General features: G+C 44.5%; 1 protein-coding gene across 2 annotated transcripts in view; it reads right to left on the reverse strand.

Annotated features, from left to right (window-relative positions):
* Positions 1–12025, reverse strand: part of LOC115650120 (cytosolic phospholipase A2 epsilon-like) — a 47248-nt gene extending 35223 nt beyond the window's left edge. For both annotated transcript variants that reach the window (XM_030559556.1, XM_030559557.1), the window contains exons 1-3: positions 11915–12025; positions 11436–11522; positions 5393–5462 (exon numbers count right to left, since the gene is read on the reverse strand). In XM_030559556.1, the coding sequence (XP_030415416.1) occupies positions 5393–5462; positions 11436–11522; positions 11915–12025 (268 nt within the window). The remainder of the gene's footprint in view (positions 1–5392; positions 5463–11435; positions 11523–11914) is intronic.
* Between the last annotated feature and the right edge of the window lie 10536 nt (positions 12026–22561).

Below are 22561 nucleotides of genomic sequence, written 5' to 3' on the forward strand. Positions count from 1 at the left end.
AGAAACTGCTTATTGAAGAGAAACTGAGGAAATAGTGAGGGAAGTATGAGCAAACAGCAACCTCGCAAGACTTATCATGAGAGTGGGGATTTAGATAATACTAAAAAAGATTAAATGTGGGACCAGATGGTGTATTAACCAAGGCATTTAAAGCACTAGGCCATGAGGGAGTGGTGATAATGACAAATGTCTTTAAATTAATCCTCCAAACTGGAAAAATGCCTGACAAATGGAGGAAGATCATATTGGTCTCTATCTTCAAGGGTAAAGGGGAGGTGAAAGAATGTAGTAATTACCAACTCATCAAGTTACTGAGTCACATAGTGAAGTGGCTGGAAAGAACTAATGAGAAAAGACTTCATGAGGAACTGGAGCATCAAATGTCAACCAATTTGAGTTTCTGCTGGGAATGTCAACAATGAAACCAGTGAATTGCCTATCCTTCTAAGATAATGAGAGAATTGTGGGAAGGCATTGGAGGACTGTCAGGACTCAAATGATTTAGCCTGGTCTCACTGCAAAGGGAGTCGCATAAGTGAAAGCCTCACTTGGGCTCTAGTTTACAGCCCCAGACAAGCCCCACTAGCCCTGGTTGAAAGCACCACTGAACTCAGGTGAGAGGGTTTCGTGTGTGAATCAGAAGGGAGCTAGAGCAACACCCAGGTAAGAGCCCAGGCTAATTAGGACATACCCAAAAGTCCTAAAGTCCCCACCTGAATTTCTTGCCTGCTAGGATTCCCACAGCAGCCCCAGTGGAGACACATAGGAGCAATGAGACTCTGGCTGTAACACCCATGGTGGTAGCAGCAAGAGCAGGACAATAGGCAGGAACCAGAAGTATCACCATCAAAGGCCCTATCACAGGACTTCAGTTAAGTGCTAGTGGCAAGACTAGGGACTGATGTATGGCTCCTCTGTCAGCCTGCAGAGAATGTCTCTTCACCCTCACTTATGCAATCATTGCCAAGCTGCTGACAGGTGCTCTCTGCTAGCAAACTGCAGTATTGGATTTCGGCATGAGCATGCACACCTACACACTCTTACAAAACACTCAACTTGAAATTCTCAGAGAGATGTAACCTAAGTAATTAAACATTGTCCAGAGATGACTTCATATTGGATGGGAGACACATCATGGAGTGGGGCCTGTGACAGTGCTGAGAATCATCAGCTGAACCAGCACCCTGTAAGTCCAATTAATTTTCCCATAGAAGGTCCTGACGGAGGGAAGCTGGGGCTAATTATTAGATCTGTTTGAGCTGGGAGATCTAACAAGCTAGTTAACCCATTAACTGAAAAAGCAGAAAGGCACACAGAAAGAAAGTGCAAAGGGGGAATGAATGAGAAGGAAAGGCTAGCAGGACCGGGGTAGAGAGAGATCTCTGCATGGAGAGATGTCTTGACTCTGGCAAAATGGAATAATGTTTGTATGTCACTGGAAACAGAGTTGCTGTGGAGGACCGTAAGAGGTGGTGGGTGAGATAAACTACACATCAGTGTTTACAAACTGGAGGTGTTAAGGCTATTTGTGTGAGAAGACAGAAGTGGAGGGCCATGCCCTGTCACAGGGCCTAAATCCCAAGTCAGGATTTTGGTGATTGGTATATAGGTCAAGAAAGCATAAAAACTCACCACTCCTAAATTCACATACTGCTGCCACTGGTACCTTTATAACTTTTAGTTAAGTGACTAGTACACCCACCCAGGATCTCAGAGATTCATTCCCACCTGTGCCTGATGAGAAGAGGTTTGAGTTTGGTCTCCCTGTCCCTGCACAGTGCCCTACCCACTGGGTTAAGCAGTATTCTGGGCAAGGTTGGTTTCAATCTCTCCTGTTTGAAGCTGTTCTACTGTGTATAAATAATTAAATATGTATTGGGCCAGCAAAAGAGTGAGAATGACTCTATAGCCCAGGTTAGGCACCGAGACATCAGAAATCCAGGATTCAGTCCTTCCACTCCAGCGTTATGCCTTTCTCTCTGGCCTTGGCAGATGCAGTCTTGTCCCACTCATATCCATTCAGAATGTCACTCCAAAGTAATTTTCCTAGCCCGATGCTTTGACTGTGTCACTCCTCTCTTTGAATCCCTCCATTGGATCCACCTTCTGCCTTGTATCAAAAGTAAAAGTTGCTTTGTCTTCACTTTCAAGGCCCTTCATTGTCAATCCCCACCCTACCTCTCATGTACTCATGTTGTCAATGCTCACATCCCATCAGCCCATGATGCCAGCTTCTATTGCCAGCTTGTTAAATTTTCAAACAAGCACCTTTATGCTTTCTTCCAAACTGCCCCTAACACTTGGGAGGTGCTCCCTGTAAATATCTGCAAAGCAACCTCATTGTCAACTTTCAAATCACTCCTCAAAACTCTCGTTGCATTGATGCCTACAAAAACTTAATAATGGCTGGGCAGCTGGTGTGCACAGACCACTGCTGATTATACTGACTAATATTTTTCTCATTGTTTTCTTGTGCTTCCCTGGCTGTCTGTATCCATCTGTTGTTTCTTGTCTTATACTTAGATTGTGAGCTCTGTGTTTGTACAGCTCCTGGCACAATAGGATCCTGGACTATGACTAGGGCTCCTAGTCATGGAATACGGTGTTCAAAATGTCAGTATGGAAATGCAGTAGCATTTGCTGATAATGCCTGTTACTTGTACTTTATCTGCATGTAAAAAACTCTTATCAAAATAATTAAAATAGTTAACATTTACACCACACGTACATATTTCAATCCTTATACAGCATAAACTAACTAATCCTCAGCACCTCTATGAAGTATGTATTTAAATATTATTCTAATTTTTCAGATAGAATATGAAACAGAGATAGATGGGTCTCCCTCAGCTACAGAGTGAGTCAGCAGCTGAGCTGGGACTAGACCTCAGACGTGTCCTTGATTAGTCAATTATTCACACCACTAAGTCATTTCAGCCTCATTTTTAATTCTTGTCTAACTGGTCTCATTAAAAATCCTTTTGAACCAGGTATTACTTGGGCAATCACCAAACTAATCCGCTTGCTGCTATAGTTTCCCACTCATGGACAGTTGAGTCACAAGGGCAAGGTTTTTTTCCCAGCATATATTTGTGACTCTTCCTCTGGCCATATCTTGTGATTATTAGAAGCTGTCCTACAGTAGCACTTAGAGACTCTAATTGATATCAAGGCCCCCCCCTTAGGCCAGGCACTGTACAAACACATGTAAAAGCTTACATTCTAAATAGACATGACAAAGGAAGTATTATTATCCACGATTTACAGAGGGGGAACTAAGGCATCAAGAGATCAGTTGACTTGCTAGGTCTTATATACTTTCCAAGGAACTGGTTTGTATGTAAACCCCATATGAGCTCAGGAGAATCAGTCCTGTGGTATATAGAACTATCTGGGACAAAAGTTCCAAGAGGTCTCTTGATTATTATGAGTGAATGATTGAACTGGTTCCTGGCTCCTAGGCAGTTGATTCCAAGGGATCTTCTCCAAAATCCTTCCTGTCCCACAAGTAAAGGAAGAGAGAAGGCAGAAGATTCTGGAAGTGAATTGCTGACTAAGTGATGTAGGATGGAGAAGGTTGTTTCTGTGGAACATTGGTATACTTTCTAGAGAGAGGGGGCTGCGTAGTTTGGATGATTTCCACCTCAGCAGAAGGGGAACCTATCTCCCTGAGGACAGACTGGCTAGACTATAAGGAGGGTGTTAAACTAATATGAATAGGGGAGGGTGAAAAAAGGAAGATATGAGCACTGATTTAGCACAAACTCAAGATATTTAGAACAAAATTAACCAAAGGACATGAAGAAAAGAAATTCTTTAATTGTCTAAACAGCAATATTAGGAGCCTGGCTAACAAAAAAGGGGAACTTGAATTGCTGATTTATTAGCATAAATTCAGTCTAGCTGGTATTACTGAAACCTGGTGGGATGAGTCACGCTATTGGAATATTAAAATCAGTGGTTATAACTTATTTAGAAAGATCAAGTGGGCAAAGGGGGAGAGGGAATGCACTCTGTCAAAATGGCATTACCTGTTTCCAAGTAACTGATAACTCAGAAAATAGTATCTTGAATGTTTATGGATCAATGTTCTAACACATAAAAAACAGAAGATAGGGTATTAGTACTTGTCTGCTACAGACCACCAAATCACACTAGGAAACGGGATGACTGACTACTTAGGCTATTTATAATGTGTAGGGAAAAAAAAGCTGCATGATCATGGGGGACTGCAATCAGAGTGACATATGCTGGAGATTTCATGCTGCCAGTACTAAAACATCCTAGGGATTTCTAAATATTATATAGATGACATTTTCCTAACTCAAAAAGTGTTGCATCTAACACAGGGGAATTTTATATTAGACTTCCTCTTGACAGATAAAGAGGAACTGATTACAGAAATAAAAATTAATGGAAGCTTAAGTACAAGTGATCATGACTTGATCACATTTATAATGTGGAAAAGGAATAAAGTCCAGACCAATTATATATATACTTTGGGTTTTCAAAGGGCCAATTTCCACAAATCTGAGAACAATTCTGAGCCAGATCAGCTGGGAGAAGGAAGTTAATGAGGAAAATGTGAATGATAATTGGGAAATTGTTCAAGAGCACTTTACTAGAAGCCCAAAAAAGCCACAGTCCCACAGCCATAGCACAATGGGATTCAGGCTCCATGTCAGGTGCTACTACAATAATAATAAATAATAATAAAAAAATTGATTGTCTGATTATAGTTTGACAATATTCTGAACATGTATGATAGTCCAGACAATCTTCGCTACTCCAAGTATCTGTGATAAACTGCACTTCTACTATATTTGGGTAACAGTATAGTTATTTGTCCTCATGGAACTGGACCGCAGATAATATTCTCTGGAAATAATTTGGGTACATGGGTCCAGGGCTGCCCAGAGGAGGGGGAGTGGGGCAATTTGCCCCAGGTCCTGGGCCCCTCAGGGGCCCCCATGAGAGTTTTTCGGGGCCCCTGGAGTGGGGTCATTCACTCGCTCCGGGGGCCCCAGAAAACTCTTGCAGAGTCCAGGCCCCCGAAGCATGTTCCGTGGCAATTAGGCTGGGAGGAGAGATCCTTCCGCCCCGGGACCCGCCGCCGAAGTGCCGGGTCTTCGGCAGCAATTCGGCGGCGGGGACCCCCCACTGGCGAACACCCTAGGCCCCATAAATCTTCTTGGTGGCCCTGCATGGGTCCATTTCACAACACACATGCGGCCAAATTCATTGCTACTTTAGTCATTCTGCTGATTTACTTGAAGTCAGATTCATCCTTGGAATTAAGTTACCTCATGAATGAATCACCCTTGTTGCTCAGCTGTATTCTCAGTAATTCTAGAACTATGAGGAGCCCCAAAGGAACAGTAAAGGTACTCACAAAAGTCTCTCTGAGGAAGATTTCTCATTCGTATGATTCTTACGGTGAGCAAGTAGCAAAGTGATGCTTCCTTGGTAGAAAAATGACATATAAAATACACATGAGAACATTATCATATGGAATGTTTTTATTTAGTGTAATTTATAACAATGCATTAAAAGGAGCCCGACTGCTACTCATGGATCCTATTTAAAATAACAAATTGGTCAAAAATAAGACCCACAAAACAAATCCCAGAAATCTCCACCCTTAACATAACTCAGTAATAGATGGAACTTTCCCCACTGTAACTCCATCCCCCATTTTACAAAAATCACTCCTATCGGACCCCAGACTCTTCAGCTACCCAGGCAAGATGTAGAGCAGAGAAGAAAGGCAAACAAAAGAAATAGCCAACAGATGAGGAACCTTAATTAGCCAACAATACAATTTTTATATATTAATCATCTAAGACAATTTCTTGATTTAAATTGTCTCTTGAATCTAAAACATCCCAGCATGAGATAGTGATTAAACAAAATAAGGAGTATTTTCTTAGGTTTCGTGTGATGGTTTAACAAAATCCTCTGTTTTAGAATCAAATTCAAGGTTCATTTAGAGGCTTCTACTTTTTATGCAGTTTTTTGATTTAAGGAGAAATTTAAAAAAAAAAAAAAGTTGGTTTGCTTGTTTCAAAAGGTAGAATTTTAATTTTGTAAGAACTAGTGGCCACCAATACAGACCACATGGTTATTCTCTCCTGTATTAGGTGAGTGGCAACTAATCATAGCAAATCTCTTTTTAGTGTAGGCCTGCCAATTAGGCCTCCTTTACTCTCAGCATTGCAAGGAATTCTTCACCATAGCAACTGTGGAAGTCCTAGTGTAGACTAGAGGCTGGTGCTTTCCCCTTTGTGTGGTCAGGGCTTTCTCTATGACTGTGTGGGGTCCTGATTAAATGTCCAAAAAAATGTCATTCTAAAAAGTCTTCTTGGGTTATGTTTCCACAGCACCCAGATTCAATCTAGAACCTCAACCTTTCTTGCTTTCTGCCAATAAACCATCAGAAAGGGAAAAATCTCAAAGCCAAAGTCTTGCAGGGTATGTCTACACAGCCCACAAAGGCAAGTCTCAGAGCCAAGGTGAACAGATTTGGGCTCATGGGCTTGCTGTACAGCACTAAAAACAACTGTGAAGATGTTGCCGTTTAGTCAGAGTTCAGGCTCTGAAGCCCATCCCTCTCCCTAGGCTTCAGAGTTTTGCATCATTTTACTTAGCTTATGCCTTGGGCTAAATATTTGTTAATAACACAGGAAGTTTCACAATACACTGTACCTCTGTCAGGTAAGCATTTTCATCATATTACAGATGGGCAGCAGAGCCACACAGACATAAAATGACTTGCCCAAGGTTACACAGGAAGTCTGAGGCAGAAACGGAATAAAATCCAGATCTCCCAGCATACAAGCCTGTGCCTTAGCCAACCCTCCTTCATAGTTTACTATGGAAAAGTGAACGTGTTTGACCTTGTTTCATACCTGGGACTTCAGAATTTCAATTCAAGGATTCAGTGCTGCCAACTCCTGCAATTTTACTTCAAGCCTCAGCATATTTGGTGTTTATCTTAAAGCCCCAGCTTCTGGAGTTATGTGACTATATAAAAAGCGACAAAAAGTCCTGTGGAACCTTATAGACTAACAGACGTTTAGGAGCATGAGCTTTCGTGGGTGAATACCCACTTCATCAGATGCATGCGGTGGAAATTTCCAGAGGCAGGTATAAATATGCAGACAAGAATCAGTCTAGAGATAATAAGGTTAGTTCAGTTAGGGAAGATGAGGCCCTCTTCTAGCAGTTGAAGTGTGAACACCAAGGGAGGAGAAACTGGTTTTGTAGTTGGCTAGCCATTCACAGTCTTTGTTTAATCCTGAGCTGATGGTGTCAAATTTGCAGATGAACTGAAGCTCAGCAGTTTCTCTTTGAAGTCCGGTCCTGAAGTTTTTTTGCTGCAGGATGGCTACCTTTAAACCTGCTATTGTGTGTCCAGGGAGATTGAAGTGTTCTCCTACAGGTTTTTGTATATTGCCATTCCTAATATCTGACTTGTGTCCATTTATCCTTTTATGGAGGGATTGTCCAGTTTGGCTGATGTACATAGCAGAGGGGCATTGCTTGCACATGATGGTATATATTACATTGGTGGACGTGCAGGTGAATGAACTGGTGATGTGGCTGATCTGGTTAGGTCCTGTGATGGTGTCACTGGTGTAGATATGTGGGCAGAGTTGGCATCGAGGTTTGTTGCTTGGATTGGTTCCTGAGTCAGAGTTACTATGGTGCGGTGTGTGGTTGCTGGTGAGATTATGCTGAAGTTTGGTGGATTGTCTATGGGCGAGGACTGGCCTGCCTCCCAAGGCCTGTGAAAGCGAGAGATCGTTGTCCAGGATGGGTTGTAGATCACTGATGACACCATCAGCTCAGGATTAAACAAAGACTGTGAATGGCTAGCCAACTACAAAACCAGTTTCTCCTCCCTTGGTGTTCACACTTCAACTGCTAGAAGAGGGCCTCATCTTCCCTAACTGAACTAACCTTATTATCTCTAGACTGATTCTTGCCTGCATATTTATACCTTACTCTGGAAATTTCCACCACATGCGTCAGACGAAGTGAGTATTCACCCACAAAAGCTTATGCTCCAATACGTCCGTTAGTCTATAAGGTGCCACAGGACTCTTTGTCGCTTTTTAAAGATCCACACTAACACGGCTACCCCTCTGGTACGTGACTATATAAGACTCTCTCTCTGCTTTAATTTAAAAAAAATAAGTTTATAGTTTTTATGGTGGCAGAAAAAAACTTGAAAATGTGAATTCAAACAGTTCAAAAGCCAGAGACAAATACCCACTCCCCACCCCCAATGTATTACTTTGAAAGAATCTCATGATGGCAATTCTGAGCATTACTAAAGTTGCTACATTTGGATGAGGCTGTGAGAAGAGGAGCAGAGAGCTGAAGTAATGGGGAGGAGCCTACCTTATCTCAGGCCTTGTACTGAATACACACACTTTTTATACTGCTTTAACTGTATCTATTCAGAAACTTAAACTATACAATTCTAAGCATCTTTGTATCCCTAAATCTTCATCCACACTAGGGGTTGTACCACTTTAATTGTGTCTGTTGCAAAACAAAAGGATGTTTCAAAACAGATATAGTTAAAGCAATACAAACAGTGTTGTAAGATCAGGTTTTACATTCCTTATTAGTTGCTCTTCCTGCTATATTACATCCCCTTTTTAAGCACCAGCATGCAAGATGCACGCTCACTGAACGCCAGATCAGTGCAAATTATACTATGTTCCCACTTACTTCAATATGCAGACCCAACAGGTGACTTGTCTCCATTTTTCCGCTCTCAGTTACACTTTTAAAATGAGAGGTCCCCTCCACTTAAGCTGCCAGAGTACCTCTGCTGATAGTGATTTACATATTTTTGGACAATTTATGAAATTATATAAACAAATATTTTATACCCTGTGGATTTCTGTGGAACTTGAACTTTTCTTGTGCAGAAAAGAGGCCAATTTCCCGATGTTTCCCATGAGTCATATTCCCGAGTCTCATTCTATTATAGACACCATTACTGAACTTGAGATAGCTTTTCATTTAAATCCACCCAGTTTTGCTTTGAGGCAACATCTGTATATAATGCATAGCCAGCAGTAAGCAATCCAGGAATGTATAGAAATATTTGCATTGATATTTCTAATGTATAATAAACACAAATGTAGATCTACAACTGATTCCCAAGCAATCCTGCAGGCACCACTGGCTTTCTTCCCTTCGAAGTCTTTTATTGTGGTGACTTTTCTTCCAGCAGAGCTTGATGGAACATTTCTTTTTGAAATTGGGGTTTATCATTAAAAAAAACAAAGGACTTGCAACAATCATGTTATGAATGTGAGACACTAGGCCACATTCTCCTTGCACTTTGGTATCAATGAGTAGTAATTCGATTAAAGTCAGTGCAGATATGCTGGAGTAAAAATGATATAAGTGAACCAAGAATAAGGCGATATGAAGTATCAGGGGGTAGCCGAGTTAGTCTGAAGAAGTGAGGTTTTTTACCCACAAAAGCTTATGCCCAAATAAATCTGTTAGTCTTTAAGGTGCCACCGGACTCCTTGTTGTTTTTGTGGATACAGACTAATGCGACTACCCCCTGATAGTTGACACCATGCAAGGCACTAAATTTAGCTGTATGGAGTGGAAATTCATCAACCTCAACATGCATCTGAAGAAGTGAAGTTTTTAACCCATGAAAGCTTATGCCCAAATAAATCTGTTAGTCTTTAAGGTGCCACCGGACTCCTTGTTGTTTTTGTCTATGATAGTTACTCCTGGAGGAATTCTGCACCATTGTGCATGTGCAGAATTCATGTCCCCTGCAGATTTCTTTGCTTCCCCACAGAAAAATGGCTTTCTGAAAGGGAAGCCAAAAGAGTGGTCATGCAACCCTCCCTAGCAGTATGTTTTGGGTGCCCAGGGCAGCTGACAGAAAGGTAAATCACTGTGGGGCAGGGGCTGGGGAAGACCTAGCTGATGGCTTCTACCCTGCACCAGGCTCAGCTGCTAGTCCTGGCTGGGATGGGGAAGACAGGACTTCCTCTTTCCCTGCATGGCATCCAGGGACAGGTCAGACCCACCCCCAGATTTCTCCCCTGGTTGCAAGAAGCTCTGCAAACTACCTCCTCCCCTACTTCCTGCACCCATCACTCCTCAGCTGCAGGGGGAGGGATCAGCGTACAGGGAGCTGCTCCCAATCTGATTAATCCCTATGCATCCAGACCCACTCATACCCAGATCCTCCTGTTGAGCCTCACTCCCCATACCCAGAACCCCCTCTACTGAGCCCCACTCTCCCTGCACCTGTACCACCCTAATGAGCATCCCAAGCCCAGATCTCCACCCCATTGAACCCTAGTCTCCCAGCATCTGGATCCCTCCACTGAACTCCCCATACCCCCATGCTGAGCTCTATTACCCCCCCAGAGCCACCTCACTGAGCCCCAACCACTTTCATCTTGATGCCCCCGCAAAGTCCTATTACCATTGCACGCAGAACCCCCAATAAGCCCCTGTGCATCCAGAGCCCACACACACACAGATCCCCCACTGAGCTGCCCACACCCAGATTGCCTCACCCAAAACCCTCTGAACCCATATCTGGATCCCTCCACACTGAGCTCTTCCACTCTTGGATCCTGCTGGGCTGAGCCTGCCTGACCACACCTAGTGCATCAGGCATGGAGGGGCAGGGCCCTGGGGTGTTTCTGGGGCAGGCCCAGTCTTTGTGCTGTGTCAGGGTTGTGTGCAACCTCACCACTGAGTCCATGTCCCAGGAGGGAGCTGCAGAGTGATCTCCCACCTCTGTGCAGCCAGTGGCCTGTGCTCCCCAATGCTATGCTGGAGCCTCCACATTTATTTGACAAATAAAATTTACAGAATTTTGCTGAATTTTAAAATATTGTGCACAGAATTTTTAATTTTTTTTTGGCACAGAATGCCCTCGGGGTAATGATAGTAAATAATATACAATGGTGAGTCCACCTAAATGAATCCCTTTGAAAGGAATGAAGCTATGAAATGAATATGTTACCTTTTACAAACCAAACACACAGAGAAAAATACAGCACAAAAGAATAATGGGATTCAGACAGTGCTTAATTTATAATGAAAGAGTTACTGGAGCTCAAGCAATTAGGTCCCAGGGCTCAAGCAATTTTTTCACATTCATCACTAGTACAGCAAGCCCAGATGTGTCAGGTAATGAACTGCCAAGACTAGAGGTGCAGGGCTCAGAGATGGCAAGCCCTGGCACAAACTAAGCTCTGGATTCAGATGATTAACATAGGAACATTTCAACATAGAACCTAGTATCACTATATGTTCAATGCTTTGATAACTAATAAATTCATTGCAAAACTCCTGCCCCTCACTCGCCCTCCAAAAAACCCATAAACTTATTTATTCTCTCCAAAATGTTGTCTATTTTATGGTACCTTATAATCAGCATCCCACTGTACTGCCTGCTGCTTCATCCATTTAGTTCCTACATTTCCCAATGGGTCTGTTTTTCTGTTTAAGTCCTGAGAGGGGAAAAAAAAGAAAGAATGGGCAAGTGGTAATATTGGAAAATATTTTTCCAATTTTGTATTATAAATTCATAATTGCAGCACCATATTTTGACTTCGAAGTGTGGAGCTGTTGCTTATTCACTCCCAGTGTGGCACAATGGTGTGCTAACCAGCAGTCTGTACTTCCTTTTTGTTTTTATTGACAAGGTTCTGGGTAAAGTGAAAAAAATATGGAACTGTCATCCATTTCTATAAAATATAGAACTAACTCCTCACAATGGTAGATGTCAGAGGAACAGCAACCCTGACTGACAAGGCAGGACTGAAACTCCATGCACTCGGTTGTGCAGTTCTGGATAAGGATCTCAGCAAATCTTATTTGGTTTTATTTATTTTTTTCTTACCTCATGGAAGCCAGCAGGTGATTCCATTGTGGTCTCTGCTACATTCAAGTGAGGTGCTATTAATGGTACTGGAGTACTAGGTTCCACAGCTGGCAATGACTCCTGAAACATATGTGTTGACTTGAAAACAGCCAGAGTTGCTGAGCAGGTGCTGTATACATATTGACACAGAGCCCTACCCCTCTGTGATTCTCTTAACAGAAAGAATCCCCACCCACTTTTCTCACAGTAAGAGCAAGTCTGTTGCAAGAGCGGGATATTCTTTTGCAGCTGAAGTGATGGAGGAATAGGATATGCAGAGGCCAAAGGGGTACATGCTTGCTTTGTGCTTTTAGGCACGGGGAGCAGTGGGAAACAATGTGCCACTCTGAGGTTCAAATCCCACTTTTGCTCTCCCATTGCAATGAGGATAGAGAGGGGGAGCAAGTTGCTACAGCCATTAAGAGAAGGCCTGATATTTGTCTCCTGCCCAGGGTCCAGCCAGCTTGGCTCCACCCCCTCCCAGATCACCTGCTTGGAGCAGGGAGCACAGTGGAATAACTGTCAGCAAAGCTGAGGGGGACACAGACCTCCTTCATAGTACCACAAACATCTCCTTGTCTCCTGACATTATAATTTACCTCCTACGCTTCCACCACCAATAAGCCTGAAAACACTTCTCTCTCCTCAAACATTTCCCCTCCCTCACTCCTTCCAAATTTCCAGTTTATCCTCCCTGTGATTGTGACTTAGCCACACAACCCCTCACCAGCTGCGAGCTGTAGCAGTGTGGTTTTCACTCATCTGCTCCTAGCACACTTGCAGTGGGACTGTCTTTTTAAGGCATAGTCCAGCAATGAGATCGTTATGGCTTCAGCCTAGCTGTCCCTCCCCTGGCTTTCAGGGGCACAAAGCTCTGTGTCTTTAAGGACATCCTATGCACTCACACATCTTCGTACACCAATGACCAAAAGCTGGAGCTCCCACTCCAGTACAGTGCCTGCATGGCTGGACACTATAGAGCCTCGAATTTCAGCCTTTAAAGGACACCTCCCTTGTTTCGGCCTCGCTACAAACACTGCTCTGGCTGGGTACTCCCCTGAACAACTTTGGGACGTGGCAAAATACAGTGCCACCCCTGGTCCAATGGAATTCAGGTGTCCATGCTGTGAGGCCCAGGACTATATATTTTTTTGCACTCAGTGTAACGTGACACACCAGCTACTCCTGAGGGAATTCTGCACCACTGAGCATGTGCAGAATTCATGTCCCCCACAGATTTCTTTGCTTAGCAACAGAAAATTGACTTTCTGATAGGGAAGCTGCAAGAGCAGTCACATACCACTCCCTAGCTGTACAGGTACATCATTTCAGGTATTTGGAGCAGCTGGCAAAGAGGTAAATCACTGCAGGGCTGGAGCACCGCAGTGGCTCTTACCGTGAGCCGGGATCAACTGCTAGTCCCAGCTGGGCTGGAGGCAAGAGAGGAGGGGCTGCAAGGAGTGGTTGGGGCTGTGTCAAACCCAACTCCAGAAACTTCCCTCAGCTGCAGGAACCTCAGCATCCTCCCCTGCTTCCTGCCCTCATCGCTCCTTAGCTGCGGGGAGAGAGGTCACTCTATGGGGAGCTGCTCCCCCATCTACTCAACCTCCATGTATCCAGACCTCCCATACCCAGACACCCCTGCCAAGCCTCACCCTGTACACCCAGAACCCCCATAGCCCTCCATACCCAAACCCTACCCCACTGAACCTCAATCCCTGAATCTGGAGCTCCCTTTACCCAGATCCCCTGCTTTCGGACCGCCACCCCTGCACCCAAATCACCCCACACTGAGCTCTCTGCACTCAAATCCCGTAAGGAGGGGCCATCCCCTGCTCCACCTTGAGCCCCCACATCCAGACCCCAATGCCACTGACTCTCAACCAGCTGCACCAAGACCCCCACCCCACCAAACCCCACTCTCCCAGCACCCAGACCCTCCGCTGAGACCCCCCACACCCAAATCCATTTGCTGAACCCCAACAACCTTCACCTGGAAGCCCCTGCAGAGTCCCATTGCCCCTGCACCTGGAACCTCCCCAACAAGCCTCTGTGCATCCATATCCCGCAACACCTAGACACCCACACACACTGAGCTGCCTGCACCCAGATTGTCCCACACAGAATCCTCTCACTCCACACTTGGATTCCCCCCTTAGTGATCCCCCTCCTCACTTCGATTCTGCCTAGTTGAGCCTGTCTGCCCCACACCTGGTGTGTCTGACGCAGAGGGGTAGGGCCCCAGGTTGTTTCTGGGACAGGCTCAGACCTTGTGCTGTGTCAGGGTCAGGTTCAGCCTCATCATTGAGTCCCGGGGGTGGGGGTGGGGAAGCTGCAGTGTGTTCTCTCACCTTTGTGCAGCCAGTGGCCTGTGCTCCCCACTGCCTTGCTGGAGCCTCTGCATGTATTTATTGACAAATAAAACTTGCAAAATTTTAAAATATTGTGCACAGGATTTTTAATTTTTTTGGCTTAGATTGTCCTCAGGAGTAACCAGTCTGACATATACCCCAGACACAGAGGTGAAAGTAAGCTGGTATGGTCCGACATGATGTACCATGCTGGACTGGACTGGCTTCCCTAGGCTGGTGATTTAAAGGGCCATGGGCTCCGCTGCAGTAGCAGCGGCCGGATCTCCAGGCCCTTTAAATCGCCCCTGAGCCCTGGGGCTCCCAGCCACCTCTGCAGCTGGGAGGTCCGAGGGTGATTTAAAGGCCCCAGGACTCCCAGCCTCAGCTAGAGCCCCTGGACCTTTAAATCTTGATTTAAAGGGCCTGGGTATTTAAAGGCCTCACCTCTTCCTGTTGAGGCTCCGCCTCTTCTAATTAAGGCCATGCCCCCTGCTCAGGACTCCAGCATACTGGTAAGTCCTTTAAGTTACTTTTACCCCTGCCCAGACATCTGATGGATTTGCAGGGTAGGTACTGACAAACATAATAAGTGGTGTCTCCAGGTAGAGGTCTACTTAAGCACTCAACTCTAGACCTGGTTGAGATTTTTCCAGTGAAACATTTTTCCTTTGGAAAATGCCATCTTTTTCACATTCAAAAACTTTTACGGAAATTAGGGTGGATAAAAATCAATGATTTTTTTAAAAAATAAAAAAATCAGATTTTTATTTTTAAATTGGATTTTTGATACAATGCTTTTTGATGAAAAAACCCATCTAAAGATAGTTTTAATGAAGATACATTATAGCTCAAAGATATCTCATCATGGAATAGGTATTATAAATTCTAATTCTATAGTATGGGACAATATAGTCATATAATGTTTAAAAAAAGTTTTGTAAATGAGTTCCAATAGTTCATGGATTAGGGACCCAATCTTATGGGGTTCCACAGGCTTCTGTACAGTTTATTTAGGTTAATCTTTCTATCTATCCAATGGGACTCAGCGCTCAGTCTAGAAGATACGATCAGAGATGCTTAGTTTTGCAGTTTTCGAACTGTGGATTTGTGTCTCCAGAGGTAACATGTTTGTTAACAGCAAAAATGTTTTTAAATAAATAAATAGATAGAGGTGAGAAATAACAGACCTCAACTCTATTGTCCCTCTGCAAATCTGTTTACACAAAGTCAATCTCTTACCTCTCTCTAAAAGTGCAAAGTTTCAAAAAGTTCAATGAATAGAAGATTGTTGGGGGCAGAATAGATCTGGACAAGGAGAAGTCTGGAAATAAATGTGAGACACAAGGGACATATGCTTTTTCATTAAAATATTATATGTTTGCTGTTGAAGAAAAAAATCCAGAATACTTGAAGTTGTTGTTTTAGTTAAATAAAACAGTTTAAAAGTCTGTCTGGTGATGTTCTCCTCCTAATACAGCATGGCAAGAAAATCCTCCAAATATTAATGATTAACCTGTTGAATTGCAGATATTTATGAAGTCATTGGGAGGTGAACTATCTGCTTCAATTACCTTTTGTAAATGAAATAACCAAACAATCATTGATTTTCTGATATAGCTGTAAAACTAATCTGAAAAGTTTTCAAAATAAATCTCTATTTAAAAATAGATTTAAATCAAATCCACCCTGATGGAAGGGTGTTGCTTTTGATAAATTATTGAGAAAAAAAATTGGAAAAGCTTTTCGGTCAGCTTTCCATTTTCAGAATGCAACGTTTTTACTTTACATATTGAAATGACTTTCTGTTTCAATTTTTAAAAGGTTATATAACACATTTTGTAAAAAGTCTAAAGTAGAACAAACTATTTCTAGTTTGTCAAAACAAAACATTTTGTTCAACCTAAAATTAATTTTTTCTTTAGAATTTTATTTTGTGGGAAATTTCTAAATTTTTATTTTTGTTCTGAATTAGAACAAAAACAAATTCTGAAATGTCAGTGTTTCAGCCTGGAACAGAGATTCCAAGTTTTGCCCAGCTCTAGTCAAGTAACATGGTAATATGGCGTTACTAGAAAGACCGGAGGAATTTGCTGGGCTGGGGCTGGTAAATTGGAAGGATCTCTTAGCACCTCAAAGGAGTGGGCTGAATGATTATATGTTCTGATCAGTAATGCAAGTGTCATAAACACATATCTAATACATCTATGTAGAAAATCCTCCCAAATAATGAAACTGTAGCACTTACTTGAAAGGAATCAAGATTAGTGTGATGATGAAACTTGACACTTACAATTCAAAAATGTTATGTTTATGAAATCATAGACTCTCAGATATTATGGTGATGGGTGTGGTATAAGAACTACAGTGACAGATATCAAGTTTGGTTGATAAAGATAATTGTGTTGTGTTGATCTAATAGATTCCTTCAAGGCAGTCAACTTGATATAGCACACTATTTTGATTAAAGAATGGGGCTAATATAAAATTAATGTCACACATTAATTAGAAACTAGCTAAACAATAGGCCTCAAATATAATTGTAAATAAGGAACTACCATCAAGGAAGTGTGTTTCTAGTGGGATCCTGCAGGGATTGGTTCTTGGCCCTGAGCTATTTAACATTTTTATCAATGACCTGGAAGAAAACATAAATCATCACTGATAAAGTTCGCAGATGAAACAAAAATTGGAAGAGTGGTAAATAATGAAGAAGATAGGTTACATATATAGAATTATCTGGATTATCTGGTAAACTGGGGGCAAGCAAACAATATTTATTCAAATAGTGCTAAATGTAAATGCATTAAATGGCAAAAAACTGTGTTAATGCAGAGCTATAGTTGCTTGGTGGTATGTTATTCCCTTGCAGAACACTGAATTGAGCAAAATGAAAATGTCTGCCACAATATACCCCATTAACACATATACCTTTATTCTGCCAACTGCACAGTTGCTGAAATGTACGAACTCTTCACCAACTTTCATAACGAATTCACCCACATCCATAGGATTCCATCTAGTACTTTTACAGAACAAAAAAGGGAGGAAAAATGGTAGGAAAAGGCTCCCCATGCCACCTTCCCTCTACCCTCTTTGAGCAATGCCTCTGCATGCACATAGCCACACTGGCACTTGGCACTATAAGGGTACTTCTACACTACCCGCCGATCCGTGTAGTGTAGACACAATAAATTGATCCCCGAATGCTCTCCCGTCGACTGCTGCACTCCAGCTCAGCGAGAGGTGGAAGCAAAGTCGACAGGGGAGCAGCGGCCATCAATCCCGTGCCGCAAGGACGCAAAGCAAGTGATTCTAAGTCCATCTAAGATACGTCGACTTCACCTACGCTATTCTCGTTGAAATATATGTTGAAATCAGTGGGACTGTGCAGGACAGCAGAGATCTAGTTGCATGCATCACATTGCAGTTTTGAGGCTTAAGGTAAAAATCCAGTATTCCATTCTGAATCATGACTAAGGCTATGGGTACACTTGCAGATGTAGAGTGCTGGGAGTTAAACCAACCCTCAGAGACAGCAGCAGGGAAAGCGCTGCTGTGTGTTCACACTGTCAGCTGCAAGCGCACTGCAAGAACACTGCAAGCGCACTGGAGTGGCCACATTTGCAGCACTTGCAGCGGTATTCGGAGTGGTGCACTATAGGCAGCTATCCCACAGAGCACCTCTTCCCATTCTGGCGCTGAGGCTTGTGGGAAGGGGGAGAGCGGGCACAGGGCATCCTGGGTCCTGTCTCAATGCCCCGTGATGCATCACTTCGCATCCCAGCAATATCTGTGCTTCCATCCACATTCAGCACCATCTTTCAATGCTTTTTTGTACTGCGTGCTCTGTCTTCCCTTTCGGTGTGTGGGAATGGATCCCGAACTGCTGAGGAATATGCTGATGTGTCTCGCCAGCACATCACGAATTGTAGTTGAGTTACTCCTTAAGCTACAAAGTGACAGTGAGGAGTCCGACGATGATGTCAACACCCATAAAGCATATGACATGAGATTGCTTGTGGCATTCATGGACATGCTCATCACCATGGAACGCCACTTTTGTGCTCGGGAAACAAGCACTGAGTGGTGGGATCACATCATGCTTCAAGTCTGTGATGATGAGCAGTGGCTGCAGAACTTTCTGATGAGGAAAGCCATTTTTATGGGACTGTGTGATGAGCTTTCTCCAGCCCTTCGTTGCAAGGATGAGAGATTGAGAGCTGCCCTGATGGTGGAGAAGCACATGTTGATTGCAATCTGGAAGCTGGCTACTCTAGACAACTACCGATCAGTCACTAACCAGTTCGGAGTGGCCAATTCGACCGTTGGAATCATGTTGATGCAAGCGTGCAGGGCCATTAAATGCATCCTACTCAGAAGAACCGTGACTCTGGGTAACATGCATGACATTGTGGTTGGCTTTGCACATATGGGTTTCCCTAACTACGGAGAGGTGATAGATGTTACACATATTCCAATTCTGGCACCAGATCACCTAGCCTCCAAGTAAATAAATCAGAAGGGGTACTTCTCGATGGCTTTCCAAGCACTTCACGCATATTAACTCAGGCTGACCTGGAAAGGTGCAGGATGCACGCATCTTTCGGAACACAGGCCTGTTCAGGAAGTGCAAGCTGAGACTTTCTTCATGGAAAAGAAGATCACCATATGGGAAGTTGAAATGCCCATTGTGATCCTTGGAGACCCCGCATACTCTTTAATGCCATGGGTCATGAAACCATACACTGGAGCCTTGACAGCAGCAAGAAGTGGTTCGGCAACAGGCTAAGTCAGTGCGGAATGACTGTTGAGTTTGCTTTTGGCCGTTTAAAGGGCCGCTGGTGCTGTTTGTATGGGAATCTGGACCTGGCCAATGACAGCATCCCTATGGTTATAGGCGCACGCTGTACTCTCCATAACATTTGTGAAGGGAAGGGTGAAAGCTTCACTTAGGCATGGGCTGCTGAGGTTGAACACCTGGAGGCTGAATTTGAACAGCCAGAGACCAAGGCTATTAGAGGGGTCCAGACAGGGCTGCCTGGGAGGGGGGGCAAGTGGGGCAATTTGCCCCAGACCTCTAGGGGCCCCCATGACAATATAGTATTCTATAGTATTGCAACTTTTTTTAGTAAAAGAGACCCCTGAATCCTCTGGGCAGCCCTGGGTCCAGCATGGGGGCCGTAAGGATTAGGGATGCCTTGAGGGAGCAATTCAATACTGAAAGCCACTAGTAACGTTTAGTGCCCTGCATGGGAGTGAAGTGCAGTGATTCAAATGCTAGTAGGCATCTGTGTTTGCTACGTATGATGCACTGACTAGTAGTGCCTGTTGCTTTCCTGGGCTATGCTATCTTTTACTTAATGCAATAAAGAATGTTTCCAAAACCAAAAAAATTCATTTATTGAAAAGAAACACAACTGCTGGAGAAACACACATGACCTGACACATCTGTGCTGTGTGGTAGGAGGGAAGGGGGCAGGGTGGAGAATGGAACAATCACAGATTTGTGTACATCATAGAATCATAGAATATTAGGGCTGGAAGAAACCACAGGAGGTCATCTAGTCCAATCCCCTGCTCAAAGGAGGGCTAACACGAACTAAATCATCCCAGCCAAGGCTTTGTCAAGCCAGGCCTTAAAAACCTCTAAGGATGGAGATGTCCTGTTATCAAACTCAGCCTTCCTGTCTGGAGTGCCATGCAATGAGTGCTGCACTTCAGGCTGGCTAAAATGATTGGTGATGGGGGTTGAGTGAGGTGGGTAAGGGTCGTAGTTTGCAGGGCTGCGTGGTGAAGCTAAAGGTGTTGGATGCAGCTGGTGGAGATAAGCAACCAGATGTTGGGGAACGTGGGGTGGCGGTGACATGGGGGTGCAAGGGAAAGAGTTTTGAGAAAAGTTCTGGGGCGAGGGGAGGGCGGGCGCAGATCTGCTCCATATGCAGTGCTATGAGTCGAGTCCACTTGGCACTCCATAATGCTTAGGAGCCGCTCTGTTTTCGTTGCCAGCGATTCGCATTCTCCTGGCAGACCTTCCTTTCACTCTCCCGCCACTCCTACACTTTTTATTTTCAGTACGGGACTGCTGCATGACTTCATGCAGAAGGTCCTCCTCGTTTTTTCGTGGCTGCTTCCTGAGTCTTTGCAGCCTTTCAGGATGGCTGGGATCTCAAGGTTGCATCTGTAAAACCAAAATGCAACATTTAACAGAGGCAGCACTGTTAACACTAGACAGAGCAATGATTTCATAGAACTTATATAGACAAGCACAACGCACATAATATCACAAACTGCGTGTCCCAAGGTGAGCGCACATAACCCACAAGAGCCCCGAAATGGTGAGTAACCACAGGGGTAGGGGGGACTGATTGTTCCAGGGCCGTACTGTCCTCTGGGGTCCTGTGCCTTGGGGAGAGCCAACAGCTGCGGGGACTCATCACTGTCCCCACATTTTACACCGGATAGGTTTGTCCTGGAAGATATTTCGCTGCTGAAGGTGACCTGGGAAGCAAGGGAGGGTCTTCTGCAACTTGCAGCTTCTGACCTGGCCCTTATGCGGCTTGCCTGTGTGCAGCAATGGCCCCCCTCCCTCACAGCACAGTGGCATGGATATGTTAGCCTTACTGGGGCAAGGAGCACAGTAGCGGATTGCCCAGCTTCTGCATGAGACCTTTAATGAGATCATGGAGACCGATTACCATGATGTGAGAGAGAATATCATCACTCTATTCCACAAGGAAGGCTGAAGGAATTGAGTTTGTTTAGTTTGGAAAAGAGAAGACTGAGAGGGGACATGATAGCAGTTTTCAGGTATCTAAAAGGGTGTCATCAGGAGGAGGGAGAAAACTTGTTCACCTTAGCCTCCAATGATAGAACAAGAAGCAATGGGCTTAAACTGCAGCAAGGGAGATTTAGGTTGGACATTAGGAAAAGTTCCTAACTGTCAGGGTAGTTAAACACTGGAATAGATTGCCTAGGGAAGTTGTGGAATCTCCGTCTCTGGAGATATTTAAGAGTAGGTTAGATAAATGTCTATTAGGGATGGTCTAGACAATATTTGGTCCTGCCATGAGGGCAGGGGACTGGACTCGATGACCTCTCGAGGTCCCTTCCAGTCCTAGAGTCTATGAGTCTATAAGCACGCAGCCCAAATATTTCTTTCTGCCACCCTCCTCACCTCAACAGCCTGCACTCAACAACTCCCTTTTCAAAATAAAAGCCTCTTACCTGGCACCTCATTTGCTGTTTGTTCTTCACCAAGCACCGTCTGCTGCAACTGGCTACCTTCTTCCTGGCTTGAAAAAATCTCCTGGCTGCATGCATCTAGGGATGCCATGCCATCCTCTGGTTCTGGGCCCCACTCCTCCTCAGCACCCTCGCTCCTGCTTTCCTCCTTGTGCCTTGTTGCACTCTGGGCTGCCACAGCCTCTGAAGTGTCCATGGTGCTCCCAAGTTTCTCATCCAGCTCTTTGTAGAAACAGCAGGTCATGAGGGCAGCACCAGAGCGGCAGTTTACCTCCTGCGCTTTGTGATGGGCATTCCACAGCTCCTACACTTTAACCCTGTATTGAAGTGTCATGGCCCTTTTCTATCATGGCCCTTGATATCCGGGGCTGCCCAGGGAGTGGGGGGTGACAAGTGGGGCAATTTGCCCCAGACCCCATGAGAGTTTTTTCGTGGGCCCTGAAGCAGGGTCCTTTCACTTGCTCCGGGGGCCCCAGAAAACTCTCACAGAGCCCAGACCCCAGAGCTTCTTCCGCTCCAGGTCTTCAGCAGTGAGGGGGTCGCTGCCAAATTACCACAGGAGCCAAACCTGCCGTCGAAGTGCCGGGTCTTCGGCAGTAATTCGGCAGCGGGGGACCCCTGCCACGGGTCTTTGGAGCACTTCGGCGGCAGGTCCCAGAGAGGAAGGATCCCCCATTACGAATTATCGCCGAAGCAGGAGCTCCCCACCGCTGAGGACTGCAGGCCCCCTGAATCCTCTGGGCGACCCTATTGATATCTGCCCATAGATATCATAATTCCTACAGCCGGAGCATAGCTGGGACTGAACAGCTTCCTCCCCCCAAACACCGATGGGTCCAGCACCTCACTATTGCTCCATACTGGGGATCGCCTGGCGCGTGGAGGCCTGGTCACCTGTAAAGATTAAATGAGAATGCTCCACACCTGGCTGAGGAAACAGGAAGGGGAATTTCAAAATTCCCAGATAATTTAAAGGGCGGGTCTGATGGTTGGTCACCTGAGGCTAGGCAGTAGACTTCAAGGTGATGACCAG

The sequence above is a fragment of the Gopherus evgoodei genome, chromosome 4 (genome assembly GCF_007399415.2).
Source record: "Gopherus evgoodei ecotype Sinaloan lineage chromosome 4, rGopEvg1_v1.p, whole genome shotgun sequence".
In the NCBI taxonomy this organism is placed as follows: domain Eukaryota; kingdom Metazoa; phylum Chordata; order Testudines; family Testudinidae; genus Gopherus; species Gopherus evgoodei.